Source organism: Apteryx rowi, unplaced genomic scaffold, assembly GCF_003343035.1.
Source record: "Apteryx rowi isolate R43461 unplaced genomic scaffold, aptRow1 scaffold_360, whole genome shotgun sequence".
Taxonomy (NCBI): domain Eukaryota; kingdom Metazoa; phylum Chordata; class Aves; order Apterygiformes; family Apterygidae; genus Apteryx; species Apteryx rowi.
In genome coordinates, this window is record NW_020450086.1 from 75,199 (window position 1) to 93,895 (window position 18,697).

The 18,697-nt window shown below is 35.9% G+C and overlaps 1 protein-coding gene across 1 annotated transcript in view; it reads left to right on the forward strand.

The window, feature by feature from the left end:
* The window catches only part of KIF18A (kinesin family member 18A), a 48,102-nt gene that overhangs the window by 8,378 nt on the left and 21,027 nt on the right, over window positions 1–18,697 (forward strand). The window contains exons 5-11 of the mRNA XM_026073095.1: window positions 72–269; window positions 6,317–6,493; window positions 7,328–7,402; window positions 7,606–7,712; window positions 11,423–11,585; window positions 15,890–16,054; window positions 17,223–17,344. Of these exons, the coding sequence (XP_025928880.1) occupies window positions 72–269; window positions 6,317–6,493; window positions 7,328–7,402; window positions 7,606–7,712; window positions 11,423–11,585; window positions 15,890–16,054; window positions 17,223–17,344 (1,007 nt within the window). The remainder of the gene's footprint in view (window positions 1–71; window positions 270–6,316; window positions 6,494–7,327; window positions 7,403–7,605; window positions 7,713–11,422; window positions 11,586–15,889; window positions 16,055–17,222; window positions 17,345–18,697) is intronic.

Sequence of the window (18,697 nt, forward strand, 5' to 3'; positions counted from 1 at the left end):
TTACTGCTTAGAATAACAAGAGATTGGTTAGTGGTTACTTTTTAACTCTTTTTCCTTTTTTGTGCTTGCAGATTTATTTAAGGCAGCAAGATAAAACAGCTAGTATTAGTCAAAACGTTCGCATCGCCAAAATGTCTCTTATTGACCTGGCAGGATCTGAACGTGCCAGCGCTACAAATGCCAAGGGGGCTCGTTTTAGAGAAGGAACAAATATTAACCGCTCCCTGCTAGCTCTCGGAAATGTCATTAATGCCTTGGCAGATCCAAAGGTATGTGCTGTTTTCCCATGCAGTCTCCACTTTCTAATCGTTTAAAAAACAAATTTTTAAACAGTAAATATCAAATGTGGCACCATTTCTTTTATCTTTTGACTCTTACTGTATCTTCAGAATGTATTCCTAGGATATTTTTATGGAATATATTAGAAAATGTTTACAATTCAGGTTTTCAATTTTTAAAAATACAAAGTCTCTGCAGACTTTGATTGTGAAAGTTGCAGGTTAAAGTTTTCGGGTGCTGAATCATCTGATGTACCTTAACTTTTGCTCCATTAGCACAGATGCTGAAAGTAACTTGCACTTGGAGTAGAAACATTTCATGAGGATCCTTATGTATTTTATCCCTGCTGATATTGGTTTCGGAGCCAGCATCTCTTTGACTGCTTTAAGTCAAAGATTACTTAGTTAGCTGAACTACAGATAGTTCTTTTTTGTGGTTTAAAAAAAAAAAAAAGGATTGGAGGAAAGTGTCCTGGTTTTGGTTGTTTACGCTCAGGAAAAAAAATGCCAAGGCTTTAAACACTTTTAAATGCTTTGGCATCTGCCTGTTATGAAGTACTTGTAAAGGTGAGTAAGTTTTGTTTCTGTCCTGCAATCCATAAGCCTAGAATACATATGGTTATAATTAGAAAGGTTTTGCCCTCCAGTTATATATACTCTGCCACTCGTCTTAGACTGTCTCCTCCAGATAAATAGAAGCACTATTTCAGAACTAAAAGTATTTCTTAATGTTTCAGTCATTTAATAAAAGTATACATTTTTTCATTTGCTACAACAACTAAAATTAGGTTATAATATCTAATATTGAAAATCATGCTCTTCATATGGTATTCCTTGTAGGCTTTCCTTGGTGCCTACAGAGTGAGAGAGGGCATTCTGTCTGCAGCTGGCAGGGGAAGTTGATGTCTTACCACAGTTTCTGCCTGTAGTGCTGTAAATAGTTAATGCAGCATTTTACTATCTGGTCTGGAGAAATCTCCTTTTACTACTTTGTTTAAACAATATTAATCATCTTTTAGGGTAACAGTGGGGTAGATAATATCTATCTATTCCCTTCTGAAATATAGCCACGTTAAAGCCTGAAGTCCAGGAGAGCTCCCCTGGAATAAGGGGGATTACCTTGTTTATATTTTTCACATCATTGCTTTTCCTTATGGGTTGGCACCATTTTCTCTAGGATAGCTGATTGAAAGAATCTTCTTGGGAAATGGTTCTCAAAAATAGTGTGCAGCTATCTCAGGATAATATCAAAGATGAATGTAACTGCTTCCCCTCCACACACACCTTTTTCCAAAATCAAGCGTATCTAGAGGGTTGCATAAATAAATAGCCTACTGAAGACAAAGACATCAGAAGCTGTGTTGCCTCTAATCTTAATGGAGGAGGATTTTGTAGGAGAAAACAGCACCTATCCAGAGCTTAAACTGTTAAATAATATGTCTGACGTTTACTGGATTTGCAATAAACAATTTATTCTTTTGGCATTTTAAGAACACTTAAAAATATCCTATTGGGTCAGATCAATGTCTGCCAAACCCAATTTTCTATTTCTGACTGTGTGTTAGAGCTCACAAACCTGGTCACTTTCTGTGGACTGTTTGCCTTGTATTCTCCCTGGCATCTGAAATTCTTGTATTAGGGATGTTAGAGGGTATATTCCCACCTAGTTCTTTCAGTATCCGTCTATGGACTTGTCAGAGAAGAAATTGTTTAATCTGTTTTTGAACTTGCTTCCACTGTCTGCCTCTACAACCTGCTGTGGCAACAAGCTCCAGAAGTTCACTAGCTACTGTGTAAAGAACTACTTCCTCGTAATCTGAACTCCCACTAGTTTCACTGAGTACCTTCTAGTATTTGAGGATTTGGTGAATGCATTTCTGTGGGGAGTTTATCCTATCATTTCATATGAACTGTAAATCTGACAGTTGTTCAGATTCAAGGCACTCCTTTATTCAATAATCTTTCTTTTGATTCTAGAAAGAAATAAAAAGCTCATCTCTGAAAGCAGTCTTTCAGAAGAGGGGCTTGCATCTATGTGATCTGTGGATTACAGAAATATTTTTATTAGGATGATGGAACTGTGGAGCACAACTGAGGACCTGTTTACTTTCATAACCTATGGTTAAGAGACATGACTTTACCTTTGTTAATCTGCTTTAAATTTGTGAAGCACAGCATGTAACTTGTACTATAGCAGAATTCCACTGCTACTCAGTGCATCCCTTAGTGCTCTAACCTCTGAGCTTTTGTATTCTATTATGACACTGAGAAGTATTTCTAAACTACATTTATGGTTTTTTTTTTTTTAAACTGAAACTTCTGAATCAGGCAGGTTATAACAGGAGGGAAGTAGCATCATCTGTTCCAGAGCTGGTTTTTTTGCTTGTTTTGTTGTTGTTCTTTTGGGTGTTTTTGTAGTTTTCAAAATACTCTCTAATGCAGCTCAGGAGGTTGATGTATTTTGATATATTCTGATCATATAAATATATTTAAAGGAACAGAACTGGAGTGCGGAAGAAGGAAAATGAATTTAGCAATCTCTTCCTGTCTGTCTGTCTTGGGTTGCTGCAGCTCCAGAGCTTTGCCAGTTTGATCTGGTCTCACCCAGTAGTTGAACTGTAAAAACCCAGGATGGGGGAGAAGAAGGTATCATTTTGTCCTACTTAAGACTTTCCCTTGGATTTCCTCATTTTCTTGTGACTCTCAGCCATATGAGGCTTTTTGTTAGGTAGCCTGAAAGGTCAGGAATTTTGACTTTCCCTGCTGTGGAATCAAGTGACTGCTCTGAGCAGGACAGCTGTTATGCAAAACTTAAGGAGTGGGAGGAAAAACAAAAACTGAGATTTAAGTCACTGTCTAGTATGTTGACTGCATTTATCAGCACACACGAGAACATAAAATTAGAACACATGAACAAGCATGTGCAAGAGTCTGTCTTCAAATCGTCATGGGCTTATAGGCAAGTTTTTGGTTGTCCTTTGAAGTACGGAATAATAGCGTAAATTACAGGATATATTGTATTTCAAAACTACAGTAAGTATTCTAGAACTGTTTGGAATGAATAGTCCATTCATCTAGACCAAAACTCTAATCTATAATTGAACTTTACTTCTGTTGCATTCATAAGGTTTGCCATTGTATTTCTTCCATACAATTTCTTGCCTGGTTATTAGCAATGAAACGAAAGAGCTCTTTGCCCTTAGTAGCCGTCTTGTTCAACTTGTTTCTTACCCCTTAATACTTGATGTCTATGTTACATAAACCAGGTGTTTTACATGATCATATAAATTAATGTATAATTTTTCCAACCAACTTTATTCATTTGTTCGTTTGTTGGAAGGGAGCTTTGTTTTGTGTATGAGTGATTGCTTTCAATTGAGATAACGAAAAGCATTGTTCTGATCAAAACTAAAAAAGCCACATACGATTCCCAAAAGTATTTTGGAGAGGGTTTTTTGTGTGTGTGTGTGGTTTTTTGTTTTTTTTTTTTTCTCTTCCTTTCTCATTCAGGATAAAGTCTATAAACTTAATCTGACTCATCATGCCTTGCGCTCTCAATGGCGTGAGAGAACTGCAGATCTGAAATGTAAAAGTAAAGTAACAAATACTTCCAACAAGATGCATACACAAATAAGAGAAATATGCCAGTTACATGAGCATAGTTGCTTTCCTGTTTCTCCTGCAATAATTTGTTTTTGTCTTTTTAAATACTTAATTACTGTAAGCCGCTTCTCCTTGTCCTTTTCAAGTCGAGATTGGTTCCCTAAAGTATATTTGAATACTACTGCTAATGTTCTCACCTGTCAGCTAGGGTATATTCTTACCCTTGTATTATATTCAAACTTGTCTCTTCATGAAATCTCATTTATGACCTTTACTATGTGCTTTTTCCTTTTTTAGTCAGGACAGCCATGAATTTTCTCCTTCAGTTTTCTAGAGAATGCCTGTGTTCTTTTCATATTCTTTTCCCTTATTGCTTATTCTGGCTATAAACTAACTTCCTAACAAGCTAGATTGAACCCTTCTATTTCCTATGTTCTTTCCAAAGAATTTCCTTTATTCAACAAATAATGATAATTTTTTAAACGTTGTCCCTATTTTAATATTTTGTTGGACAGGATCTGGGATGTAGGGGGGTCTTTATTTTGAAATCTCCTTAAGAAAAGCAATATGCGAAGAAAGAAAAGCAAAGTAGGTTAGCTGTTTCATGTGTTTCATGAATGTTCAGTACCAAAAATTAAGGAATCCAATAAAATATATCAAGGGAATATATCAAAATATATCGTAAAGATACCTCAGCTGAATTAAAATAAATATACTTAAGGTGGATGCCAAAATATTTTTCTTCTCATTGGTTCCGATTACTGCCCGTTATTGTCTTATAGGCCAAGAAAACGAGCATTAGAGTATGGATTTATGTAAAATAAAACTATAGTAATACGTGGGTGTATTACTGCCTGAGCGGGGGGGGGGGAACGACGGACGGACGGACATCTGGGCTGTCTAGACATTACAGAAATCTTACTCCCTCCACACACACCCCCCCCCGCAACTTGCCTCTGTTCTTCCCCTCCCCCCTCAATATTTTCCTTTCTTTAAATATTTTCTAAGGTGAATGAACAGGAAAGCTTTTTTTTCCTCTAACCTGAAATAATTCCCAAGGATATGACTTGGCTTTGCATACAGAGAGACTTGTAAGTTTATGGAGAGATTTCATGAGATCTTTCTTGATGAGTTAATTGTCTGCCAGCTCACATAACTGTGAGGACCAATCGTAGAGGCATAAAGAGCAGAGTAGGATGTTTCTGTTGGCAATCGTGAACTTTTAAATCAGCTCACTTGCAATACTGCCTCCCCTTAGACTGTGGTTGTGCAGATGCTTGAATCCAGTCAAAGGGGTGATCATACCCTCTTCTTGCCTTCAGCTACTTACTTTCACCTCCATGCTGGCATTAGCTAGCATTTGTGTAGCTGTGCGAAGAGTCAAACCAGGCAACTGGTCTGTGTGACAACTAACTTTTTGGGGGGTGGGGGGGAGTGTTTCTTGTGTGAGTGTTTTCGTTGTTGTTTTTGGAGTGACTTTTGTTTGTTCTGCATGTGTTTTGTAGCTGTGGTGGGGATGGTGTTGCAGCAGTAGTGAATTAGTCCACTGATTTGGCTCACCACATGGCTATGCAAACCCTTGATGCTAGCTGAAGGGAAGGAGTGGGAACAATTGTGTAAGACAATGACAAAACATCCTGAACTTTGCCAGAGTCAAGTTCCTATGTGACTATTGCCTCCAGCTACACCCTTCTTGTCCTTTTGGTCAGCTATTGAGCTCCCCCTTCAAATATGTAAGGGGAAAATGATCAAAACTTTAATTTTTCCTTCCTGGTGCCAGAAAAAGGTACACACTCACCACTGTCTTGTTGGGAAAGGAGGGAGAATTTGGAATCTGTACATAAGTTTCTTCCTGTTGACTTATTTGGTGTAGGTTTGGGTTTTAATAGCCTTTGTCCTGTGAGATGGAGATTCTGTAGATGGAATTGAAAAAAACTTTACCAAGCAGGCATTGCGTTGCCCAGAGATGTGGTGGAGACTCCATCCTTGGAGACACTGAAAACCCAACTGGACACAGTTCTGGGTAGCATGCTGTAGTTGATCCTGCTTTGAGCAGGGGGGTTCGACTAGCCCTGTTCAGAGTCCCTTCCAACCTCAATTCTTTTATGATTGTATGAACTGAAAGTAATTAATGTAGTCTACTTTTTTCTGTTGGTTGCCCACATTAACGAAAACAGTTGTTGCATATCCAGACTTCAAAAAATAACTTGGCTAATACGTGTGCTGTGAAGGTATAAAACGGTTCTAAGAGATTTTATAAAGGAGACAGTTTGAGGTGTATATGTAATTTTGAGGAATATTACTTATGTAAATGAAGAGTTCTAAGGCTGTTGTGTTTTGTGGTATTGTTGAAATGCTAAGCAGATATTTTAAGCAGGTCAATATTTAAAATACATTTACATAATCCAAAAAAAAATACATATAACTCTTTCTAGAACAAGAAACAGCATATTCCTTATCGAAACAGCAAGCTTACTCGTTTACTGAAAGATTCTCTTGGAGGAAATTGCCGAACAATAATGATAGCTGCTGTTAGTCCATCTTCTATGTTCTACGATGATACATACAATACTCTTAAGTACGCAAACCGAGCAAAGGATATTAAGTCTTCTGTGAGTATGTTGGTATTTACTGATGTTTTGTCAAAATATACTATTATAGTACGAAGAGAATGATTTTTTTAATTATAATTTATTTCATTTTAATATTTAATATTAGTAATTTTTCATCAAAGAAGGAGCATTACTGGGACTATGCCTTAAAAGGCTAGCCTGCAAATTGAAAGAGTTTGTTTCTGTGAGCCTCAAATTTCGAGCCAATAATCTCTTAGCTCATATAATTTGTAGTCAGCTTCAGTATCTTAATATTACATTCCTAAACGGAGAATTGGGAAGTATGTCACAAACATCTGAACAGTTGTGCAAGAGCCAGACTAGGTTTGTTACAGGTAGAATTCAGCTGGAGCCAGTAAGCTCAACTAGCTTATACTGATGAATGAAAAGCTGCTGGGGTGTCCTGTCTTCTGCTCTCTGGTGTTCAGATTTGGTTTTTCATAATCCTGTCTATTTCAGCATCCTATTTCCTTTGCATAATATGGGGTTGACGGTAGTTTCTATTTGTTGCGTACTTTTTAATTAAAGATAATTTTTATAATAAGATCCACAAGGCTTGCTTTAACTGATAAAGCTAGTTCAAATAAATGTGAAATTTGCTTGTGCATATAAATGTAATCACTTTTTATTGTGCTGTTGAGGGAAATTACATGAGCAGTAGATTACTACAAAAGCTAAGAGAATCATAGTTTTGTGCAAGTCAGCAATATATTCATCTCTCTTCTCATAATACAGTACACATGATTATGCAATACTTTATATATAGTGTAAATATTATGCAGGAAAAAGTGAAGGAGTCTTCTTAAATTTTAACTTCTTTCTATTTTTCAACAGTTGAAGAGCAATGTTGTTAGTTTGGACAGCCACATAAGCCAGTATGTTAAAATTTGCAATGAACAAAAGAAAGAGGTATGTCAATATTTTTTGTTATAAGTTTGAAAACAAAATGTCTTCATGGGATTGAACCTATAAGACAAGTGTTCTCCTAATGTTCCTGTACAGGTTTGAAAGAAAAAATGTATTTTGTATTTTTAAGCACAGAATGATGGTTTAAAAACAGGTTGACAAAAGCTAAATTTATATTCCAATTGAAAGGCACTTTTTTGTTTCAGATCGTAATGTTGAAAGAGAAACTGAGAGAATATGAAGAAAAGAAAGCAGCCGTTCCTGAAAATAGGAGTACAGCAGTGCTTTCAAACCAACAACAGGAAATAAAAAGGTAAACTGATCATATTAAGGTCTTGCTTTAAAACTGGAGTTTGCATACTACATAGAACACATTTACTTTCTTTTCAATATTGGTTTCATCATTAACATTGCTTTATTTGGTATAGGTGTGACTTTGCATAATTATTGTTTCTTTTCAGGACAACTTGATGGCAGATTTAAACTGAAATATTGTACATGTGAGGAAGTATCTTAATATCAACTTTCTAGGCAAATTATACAGTAAAACACTGCAAGAATAATCATGTACTCTGATCATCAAGAAGCTGATGTGATTCACTGACATCACAGTTTAGATCAGTGGTGAAGGTCTGGCACCTCTAGCTACTTCCTTATTAAGGCTGTACTAGATTGATAAAAATGCAGCAATGTCAGCGTGCTGTAGACTATATCTATTCCCATCAAATTTTCATTAGAGCTGTTGATATCAGGAATATTTATTTATGGTAGGGCATTAAATCTTGAATTTCATCAGTGAGCATGTGGTTATTAAAATGCCTATGTCCTTTTTTTTTTTTTTTTTATTTTTAACTTATCTGTGCCTTAATTATTGTAATGATGCTAAATTTCACAGGGAAATGATATTTTTGTCCTAAGGCTACTGATACTCTTCTGTATTAATATGCAAGTGAAATCCTACAATTAACAACACTTAATGCAAGCCTTCTAGCCAGAGCTCTGTAGGGTTAAAAAGTTCCTATTTCAAAAAGCTAAAGATTTGGGAGAAAATCTAGAATAATAGCCTTCTTTAATTTCAACTGTTTAAAGTACTATATTGTAATGTGTTTTCAGAAGAACTAAAATGAAAAGTAAGTTTTATAAAGTCTTTATCCTATTTGGAGCCAATACTTAAGCAATGTTACTATAAAATGATTTTGAGTCACCTTGACTTCTTGTATCTGATTTTTCAAAGTTATTCTTGCACTATAGGAAGAACCCTCATGTGAAAGCACTGCCTTTTTAAAAGAGAACTTTCCAAAGCTAAAGTGTAAAGATATAGTGGTGTCCCACTAGATGAAAATGAGATAGTGTATGTGAAAAGCTTTGTAGCAAAAATATTCAGTGAAACACTTGCCCGTATCTGAGGAAGGTACAGAGCTGGGATAGGATCATTCACTAAGTTGTTATCAGGAAGAACACCAATAAATTGGTGAAAGTTCAGCAATGAGCAATGAATGCCAGCCAGATAATCAACTAAAAAAATCGTCAAAGGGCCATTGAAAAATCCTAAAAAGCCAAACAACTGGTCTGTATATAGACTAAACAATATGCTGCAGATAGAAATTGAATTATAGATATACAACATAGACTAGCGTTATATTTGGGAGTTTTGTAATAAAAAAATGCAATGCAGTTAAGAAAGGGGAAAAATTTTGAACATAATTTCAGAAAAAGCTTTCTCATAGATCTGTCTATAGAACAATCTTTCCTGGAAGTCCATCTAGTTGGACTTTGAAAACTAGACAGTCCTGAAATAAGTAATGGAAAACAATCCTTTTCTAGTAGGAAGCTTATCTTCATACCACAAGAAATGTGAAAATATCTTACAAGTAAGAGAAACTTACTACAATTTTTAAATTATTTTATTAAGTGGTCAAGATCTAGACTTTTATAGCAGAGGTATGACATTTGGGGAGGGAGAGGGAAATATTTATAGGCTCTGTTTTAATGCTCCCAGAAACATGTTACCAAACAGAAATTGACTCTTTATTGCATTATGTAAAAGTCTCAAAGCTATTCCCTAGGTTCTAATGCTGCTGTTTCTGCTAACAGTTTGATTTACTTGTACTGCCTTCTTTTGAGGAAAATAAGAATGCTAGCTTTCAGCAAAGCCACTTAAAAGGTCATTTTTGTGGGTAGATGGAATGCAGTTTTCATAACTGCCAGCAGCTGCTGCAACTGCTGGCAGGTATTTCTTCAATAATATCCTTTTTGTGAGGTTTAAGAAGGACAAGAAATTGAAGTTCTTCATTTCACAAAGGATTTCATTTACATCTGTAGGCTCTTTAGTTTTTTTTTTTTAATACTTCTCATTCTTCTCAATAAGTCTTCTTATATAGGATCTGTCTTTGAATATTTCATCATATATATTTCTGGGAATTATTCAACTAGGTTTATTCATTTAACTCTTTTATTGGCCCTTTGAATGCATTTTTTATCTGGAATACTTCCTGAAGAGAAAGTAATACTCCATTCCTCCAAAGTACAAGATTGCCTAACAAAACAAAAAACATTAGTTGAATAGTACATGATTCCATCCAAAATAAGTAAGTATAATATCTGTCATGTTGCAGACAGATTTGTTTAGCAACAGGTTAGAGTCTTAGAGAATTTTCAAGGGAAAGTAATCTCTGTTAAATTTGTTTAGCTAAACTTAAGCCTGTTAAGGTTCCTGATATGTGTCACTTAATCTTTTTGTGGAGGAGAAATTATACACTGTTTAGAAATGTATTATTCCCAACATATGTCTGGATCAAAAACAACAAAAAAAGTGAATATAGCTGATATTTAAATAACTCCTTACTGTGCTTGTGAAACCTCTGTAGAAAGAAAGTGTGTGTGTGTATATATATATGCACAGATACTTTATCTACTGGATGCAGGTTGTCTCCGGATTCATCTTAAAGACTGGAGTTTTATTGCGGAGAGGTGGCAGACTGTCTTCCTCATCAGCAAAATGTAAACAGTTGGGGCAAACCTCTTCTTTTTTTTCTTTCTTTTTCTTTTTTCTCTTTTTTTTGAAAGTACATGTTTCGTAAGGGGTTAAATGGACTGTCTCCTGTTCTCACACTAGCACTTTCTAGTGTGGCATATGCACCAGGAGCTCTCTAAATGAGACAAGGCTATGCATCTCTATGCTCTCTTCTCTGCCTTCTGTTATGACTGTGTCTGACTCTGCTGAGACTACATCATTTCACAGATCCTTAAGTTTGGGGTGTGTCGGGGATACTTAAAATTATTTGTTTAAAGCATGGGAAGTAGCAAAGCCATATGATAATTTTGTAGTTAAGCCAAAATGAAGCTAGCTAACATATTCTAAAATTATTTTGGATTTTTGTATTGTCGTTAAATACTCCTGTCTTACTAATTTTGGCAGGGAGGGGGTAATTGTTTTTCTTATAAGTGTCAGAGCACTACTCAGCAGTGGTTACTTGCTGTGGAAAATGCCTTCTAACTGGGATTAGTCCTACTGGCATACCAGAGGCTTCATAAACTTCTCATTCAAGTTATTTAAATTTCATTTTCAAAAAAAGTGTTGGTTTCCAAGTCATGTTCATACTTCTGACAGTTTTCCTGCATTTTTGGGGGGGGGGGGTTATGTCTGAAAGGTTAATTTAATTTGTATGATTTGCCCTTTATTTCATTCTGTGTTTGAGAAGAATCAGTCAAGAGCAAGGTCACTTCGAAATGCTGGGCATACACTATGCTAATATTTGTTGGTCAGAGAATATTGTTAATCTTCTGGAGTATCCACAGAGACACATATAAGCCTCTCTGCTTCTCTATAAAAGTCAGCAATAAAGTGGGTGTTGCATTCTTTTCCTCCTCTTGAGGATCCTGTCAAGTTCGTGTTACTCAGAGTGCAGGTGATAAGTTGATTCCCCAACATTCACTTGCCAGTTTTGAAGACACTCTATAACCTCTTCCCTTCTGTTTGGCACAGGGTAGAGAGCCTTTATTCTAATGCTTTGCTTCTATTAGATACCAAGAAATCCTTAAAAACGTGTTCACAAACCGTGAAGAAATCAGAAAAGAATACCTCAAGTTGGAAATGCGTCTGAAAGAAAATACACTGAAGATATATTACCAGAAACAATATCATGAACAAATTCAGCTGATGTGCTCTGAAGAAAGAGTAGAAAAGGTGAGTTGCCAGTAATTTGATACAATGTACCATCCCTTTATTTTGCTATAGAAAGATATGGAATTTTGCTTAAATATTTACGTAATTAGTCAGTGCTAAATATTTAAACAGTTAAAATGGGACATGGTGCTTATCATTTAGGTAACATTTTTCTTCTATTTATACAGAAAACGTGGTGCTTGTCAGGTGTGCTATTTTTTGCACAGCACAAAGTGTTGATTTTTATATTGCTGCTAATCATGAAAACTTTACAACTTGTCCTTACGTAGGCTTCATTGTCGTAGCTACTCTTAATATCTGACTAGATTTGGGAGACTCGTGGTGCTTTTTTCCAAAACATATTAATGTACGTATGGTACAGACATTGCAGCCATTATCAAACCTGCGAAATCTATCTGTGATGTGAGTAATACTTTTTATAAGGAAAAGCATTGACATTGTGCTAAACAAGGCAGATTCTGTTGTTGGTGTTTTTGATTGTCACCTGTAAGCTTTTGGAGACTTGCTTAAGAATAGTCATATGAAATAAAATTACATTTAGTTGTCCATTATTTTAAGAAAAGAATTTTGGGACTTAGTACAAATAATTGCTGTTGCGCAGCATTGAATGCTCACATCTTTCTAGAAGACTGAAGTATAGACAAGTAAGCATTTATCTTAATCAAGTTTTTTGATGCAACTTGGTTTAAAGGAATACATGTTTTATGTAGGTATGAAGTTGGGGGTAAGGCTGGTTTTGCTTAGTCACAGTAACAATCTGTATTTGGCCAAAAATGATATAGCTCACCCTATGACAATTTTTTCCCAGTGATTCATATGAAATTTGGTCCTTATAAATGTCAAAGTGAAAATATGTCATTTTATTCAGGCATGTTTTTTCTTGTTACTGATGAAGATGTTTCAAGTGACTTATGTATTCTAGAATTCTCTTTCATGTCATAGAAACTCTGAAGTAATATCTCCTATCTTGTGCCACTTTTTAAATGCTTCTTGCAATGGAGCATAATTGTATTTTTACTTATAGTGTAGAGTTTTATATTCATACACTATATTTCATACAAACACTTCTTATGGGCTAATTTACCATTTATGTCAAATGTTGCCACTGCTGCATCAGATGTTGTTGTTATTTTTTAGTTAACTTATAGATATGATTTAGTAAGGGTCAAGTGTCACTCTCCCATAAGTACAATGCCTTATTTATTAAAAAGAGTTAAGACACTGTAATGATAAAATTAAATGTCCTTTTGAGACTGCTTTGGTTGGAACAAATTGGATTTTAATTTGGAATCCAGTCATTTGATTATCAGAGTGACTGCTCACATTTCCCTTGTGCACTGTAATGCTTCTGTTCTTCCATGTATTTTTTCCACATTTGCTCTTTTCCTAAATGCCTCTGGGTTTTCTCTCTGTAAAATACACTGCGAGACCACAGGGGTATTTCTGAAATATTAATTTCTAAAGGAAGATATTTGCTTATAAAGCACTTCTTATTTTACACTTATTTGTTCATACTTGGTAACTAGCTATAATAATCACATTAGCTAAATTAATGTGAAGTGAAGAGATCTTACCTATGTTTGCCCAGCCCTCATTTGCCAGTTTCAATTCAAAATGATAATTTCAGAAAGAAGGGGGGGAAAAGATTAATGTATGAATTTAGACTACCTTAATCTGTTTTAACAAATTCTTTCTTTTTGCAAAAATTTTGTTGTAAATTATCTTGCAAAATTTAACCCGTTCTCGATACTGCCCCTGTGTTTTGGTTATTTTTAACAACCTTAGTTGGAGTAAATGTTCATGCAGTTTTGACGTATGTTATCAAAGTTTTCTACTTCTAATGCAATACTTGATACTTGGCAATCCTTTTTGTTTTGGTTTGGTTTTTTTAGACATGTTCTGCAAGTGTTGGTTTGTTATGATCCCAGTGAGAAAGGCATTCACGCTCTGTAAGGAGCACTTAAAATGCTGTTTATTAGAGCTAACGCTATAAGGAGAAAAAGGGTTAGTATAGATAAGCTTACTCCTTCAGATGCTGGGTATCCTGAGCTGTGCAGCATTGAACAGGCCTCCAGTCAGGGCAGAGCACACCATGTGGATCCCATTCTCCGAGAAGTTATCCCATTTTGGTCTTTTGAGCTCTTATGGGATTTTCTTAAGATAATTCTGATTGTCGTCTAATGTCAGATGAAATGGATGTTCCCATGAGAAATTGTTGCTGCGCTTTTAGATAAAGACAGATAAAGGTGGTGTAATTGTCAATGCTAAGCAGGAGCTGCCAACAGGGTCTTTCATTAAACTTAGTGGGTGAAGTTTATTCTATGGCAAAAAGTATGTGCAGCACAGTATAGGCCCGAAGGCCAAACTACGTGCGCAACAGAGCACAGCCCAGCACTAGCCTGTGCCTACTCAGGTTAACTGTTATGCAGATCATGAACTTTCAGACTTTCCTCCTATGTAGGATGGCCTTCTGGTTAGGATTACTGCAACATGGCTAAAACAAATTCTTCTCTGATAAGCTTTAAAAAAGTATGTTAGGTGTAAAATCACTTCTGCAGTTCCAGTTGTCACTTTAAAGTGTTTTTAATTATCTGGGAAAGGAGCATGTTACTGGAAAGCAGTCAGTCTATCTTGCTTTGAAATTTTCTGTTCACTGTAATCACTCATGCTGAATCTAGATTTAAGTGTTAAATGTGTCCCAGTTCCTCAGCCTTGAGGGGCCAATTTCTTCTATATCACCTGTGATTTCTGCAATTGTAAAACAGAATAAGAACCAAGTCTCTTGTCTGGGAGTACATGTCTTCCAGATTTCATGTCCTGGTTCAATTTTACAGCTAGCTGTCACTGCAGCACATTAACATGATAATGTCCCTGCTTCATGGGAACCTGCTGGGAGGGTTCATGAAACAGCAGAATATTGTCATTACCACCTATAGTACTTTCTAGTACCTCTCTTGCACCACATAATGTCAAAGACAAGCCTTCAAAACAATGCATTTGGATTTTTCCACTTCAGTGGTCCTGAAAACTTTCCCCTAGTGTCACTGACTACAGGGGACCAGATGTCTAGGGGAGCTCTGGTCTTGCACTGATCTTTTCCTGATACTTTCCCTAAGGATCTGGCCCTTGCCTGGTAAGTGCCAGGAGCACTCATATTTCAAGTTTCTCTGCCATGCTGATTCTATGTTCTGCACACTGTGTATTGAAGCAAAGGTTTTGAAAAATCATCTTGGAAAATGCAATCTGCATCTTCTTGCATACTGCTCCTGTTTTTTGTTCTCCATTACCTTTGGAAGAACAGCAGTTAGAGTAATCTGTGCTTCAGCTCAGCATGAGGGAGCTACATACAGACTTTCCTCTGACTTCTTATAGTGGAACCAGTTTGGCCTGCTCTTCTAAATATGTAGATTTATTACAGTTGATGTTCTTATTTAGAGAGTTATTCTTGAAACTGTATTAACCTAGAGGTTTAGGTTACATAGTTTATAAAAACTAATTGGGTTTTCTATGCTCATTTTTGTTGAGTGTAGCAAATAGACTTTAAACGTGTTTTTATTTTGCTTTTTGTAACTACCTAAACTTCAGGCATAGCTGAATTCTGTGTGCTCTATCTAAAGTTAACATTATCTGTGACTAGTAGAAATCAAGTGACCTAATGTTGAAAGTATATTGCAAATTATAGTTGTTCTCTGAAATTAGAATAGAAGTCTCCTTTGCCCTGTTAAGACACTGCCTCATACCAGCTGGATTTGCTGTTTTTGTGCTTTTTTTGTGGTCAAGCTTCAGAGAAGTTTTAGGAGAATTTTGATGCTTGGAGGTAGAGGATTTTCCTTCTGCAAAACATTTAATCCTTCGGTAGGTTTTTTTAGGTCATATTGCATTAGAAAAACAAAGCAGATAAAATTCCTTCTTCAAATTCATGCTTGAGTTGCTAGAAATTCTTAAGTTATATGTTATATCTAGAAGCAAGCGTGTGTGTGTGTGCATACGTGCATGGGTATTTTTTGCAGTCTTCCTAGTTTCAGACAATTATGACCTAGAACAGAAATTGATCAAAAACAATGTATCATCCCTTAAGAGAATAATCAAATGACTATATTCTCTATTGGAAGGGTTTCCATGGAAAAAGCATGAAAATATTTAAAAATAATTCAGTAATGCCCAAAAGAAGAATGCACTATTATTTAACTGGTCAAAAATGTAAAATGTTTGTTATGTCCCATTAAAGTCTGGAAAAATCCTTGTCATCTAGAGGTGTTTGTGAACACCATTTGAAAGTCTCCCCTTCAACATTGTCCTTTTAGGCCACATGCAAGCGGGATCATAGGCTTGCAATGCTTAGAACGCACCGTACACACATGCAGAAGAAGAAAGAAGAGGAGGTGAATCATTTTGAGGAAAATACAAATTGGCTGCATCGTGTTGAAAATGAAATGCGCCTCCTGGGTCAAGATGGGTGTATTCCAAAGGTAAAGTGCCTTTCACTTCAAGGGCAGATTTCATGATTTGTAGGCAACATTTGACTACAGTTAAGAATAGATTTCCCTTTTGTCTCTCCTGTTCTTGCTCAGGTGACTCCTGCTGTAACTAATCCTTCTAGGGTGTTTTTAAATTCTAGTGTTAGCTGTTTCAGTCCTTCTGTCCTGAAAGTACTTCATTGTTCATGCAAGTATATCTCTTCATGAAAGTATACAATTGCATGCAAAAATACCTGCTAAAGGTGAATGAACACAATATGGCTGAGCAGTTCAGGCAGCTGCTGGAGACTTGATCCTGCTCCTGGCCATATCCTTCTTTCTACTCCTGCCTTTACAATGGCTCCTGATGCTTGTCTAGCCATATGGCAACCTAATCTGCTAGCCTGGAAAAAAACCTTCTCCTTATTGGGGATTGGATTGTTGGGAGGGTGCTAGAAGAGGGGGAGGAAAGGGGAAAAGGAGAGGTCAGTGAAGTTCTTTGCCAAGTTTAGTAAGTAGAATCAGCTCAGCTCAGCCTCAGACAAACAGCAGAGCTGGCTGACAGGAAGGGATGAGAGGGTGTGCAGGAAGAAAGCGAAGAGGAAAAGAGGGATGGAAAGTTGTTCCCCCCACCTTTCATTTTAAGTCAGCAGTTAGATTGGCTCAAATGATACAGTGTAATGAATACTTACCTGTCTTATGCAATGGAATGTATATTTTAATGGGGTGGCTAAAATTTTTTGATATCTTAAAAATGAGCTTTAGTATAGTTCAAACAAGATACCAGCATCTCAGGAAGATGACTGAATGTAATGAAGACTTGTCCTGGACAATGTCACTGAAATCCAGTTATGGAACAAGTACATAGGAAAATAAGCAAGCATATTTTGGGGCATACATACATAAACATACAGTTGTGGCTGTTGGGTTCTTAATGCTAATTGCAGCACACCCATCTCTTTCTGAAAAGAAATCTACAAAGCAATACTGAAGTATGTAAATGAAAATCAAGCAATTGTACTTTTCTACTGTAAAAACCTTATTGTAATAATATAGATGAATTCTATCTTAGATTTTCAATATAGGACCTATTAATATGCTTATTTATAGCTTAAATTTCAGTTTCTCATTTTCAGTTTGATGTTTAGCATTTTTTTGTTGTTGTTACTAATTTCCCAAGGAACTCTCTAAAGATCTTCAGTGTTGTCATTTAAACCTAGAAGTTAAAGACCTGAAAGCCCAGATCGAGCACATGTTGTCTCTGGTGTCCCTTCAAGATCAACATCATAAGCAGACAGAAAAGTAAGTACATTCTCATAGCAGGCCTAAGGTGACTTCCATTCTGATATTTGTGACTTCAGAAGGTATATCTGTTGAATTCAGATTTAGTTGAAACAGAGGCGAGATTTTTCTCAAACTTTTCTCTAGGTTAGAATTGTATTTTCTTAGCAAAAAGATATAGAAAATAGTTATCAGTTCATAACTCCTGATCTCTACCCACCATTGTTTAATGGAACCTAAGAACATACTGTAGAGCTTCTCACTTCACTTCTTTCTTTTCGTAGTTTTTTCCAAGTTGTTGAAGGTGATTCATTTCCCACTTCTGTGCTGAACAATAGTACAGATTTTTAGATATGTTATCTTTTAATTCCCTGAACTGTAGGCACTGATTACATTTACCTGTATTAAAAATTGTTACTATAGAACTGCTATATAGCTACTCAGACTCAAAAAAAAAAAAAAAAAAAAGCTGAATTTGATGGTGCACATCAACTGTTTTTCAATTGTCTGTCACTTGAAGCTGTTCAAGATTAGCTTTCAAGCATGATAAAAAGAAAGGGAAGTAATCACAAATTTGTTTAGTAAATACAAATTAAATTTACAATGAAATAATTCCAAAATGACGTAACCAGCTTTTATTCATCATTGGGAGGATAGGAAGAGGTTGTTACTATAAACATCACAAAAAAGCGAGTATATAAACTTGCAAAATAGAAAGCAAAATTTTTAAAACTCAATGTTGTTTGTAATTACTAAGTTGCTGCTTTGCTTTTTTAATATATTTTTAATTTAATTTATTTTGAATTTAATTTTGAATTTAATTTTAATTTAATATATTTAATTTTAATTTTTCATTTCATCATATATCTGTGTGTGTATAAGATATATGTATGTGTGTACACCCCCCACCCTTCTCTCTTCTTTCAACCTACAGAATTCAGTCTTGCAACTGAATTTGCAGTTAAGGCATTCTTGCGTTCACACAGAATTCCCAAACTTCTCTCATTGTAATATGGATTACAGTTGGGAATGGATCTAAGTGTGCTCTATTGTATAATTTAGGTTCCTAGTGTTCTAAATTTATTTGGAATAGGCTTCTGATGAGACCTGCATGGATGAGCAAGGAGCTCCTGGCAAAACTGAAGCAGAAGAAGTATACAGAAAGTGGAAAGGGGGACAGGCCACTTGGGAGGATTATAGGAACATTGTCAGAGTATGCAGGGATGTGACGAGGAAGGCTAAGGCCCGTTTGGAATTAAATCTGGCAAGAGATGTCAAGGACAGCAAGAAGGGCTTCTTCAAATACATCAGTAGCAAGAGGAAGACTAGGGAAAATGTGGGCCCTTTGCTGAATGGGGTGGGTGCCCTGGTGAC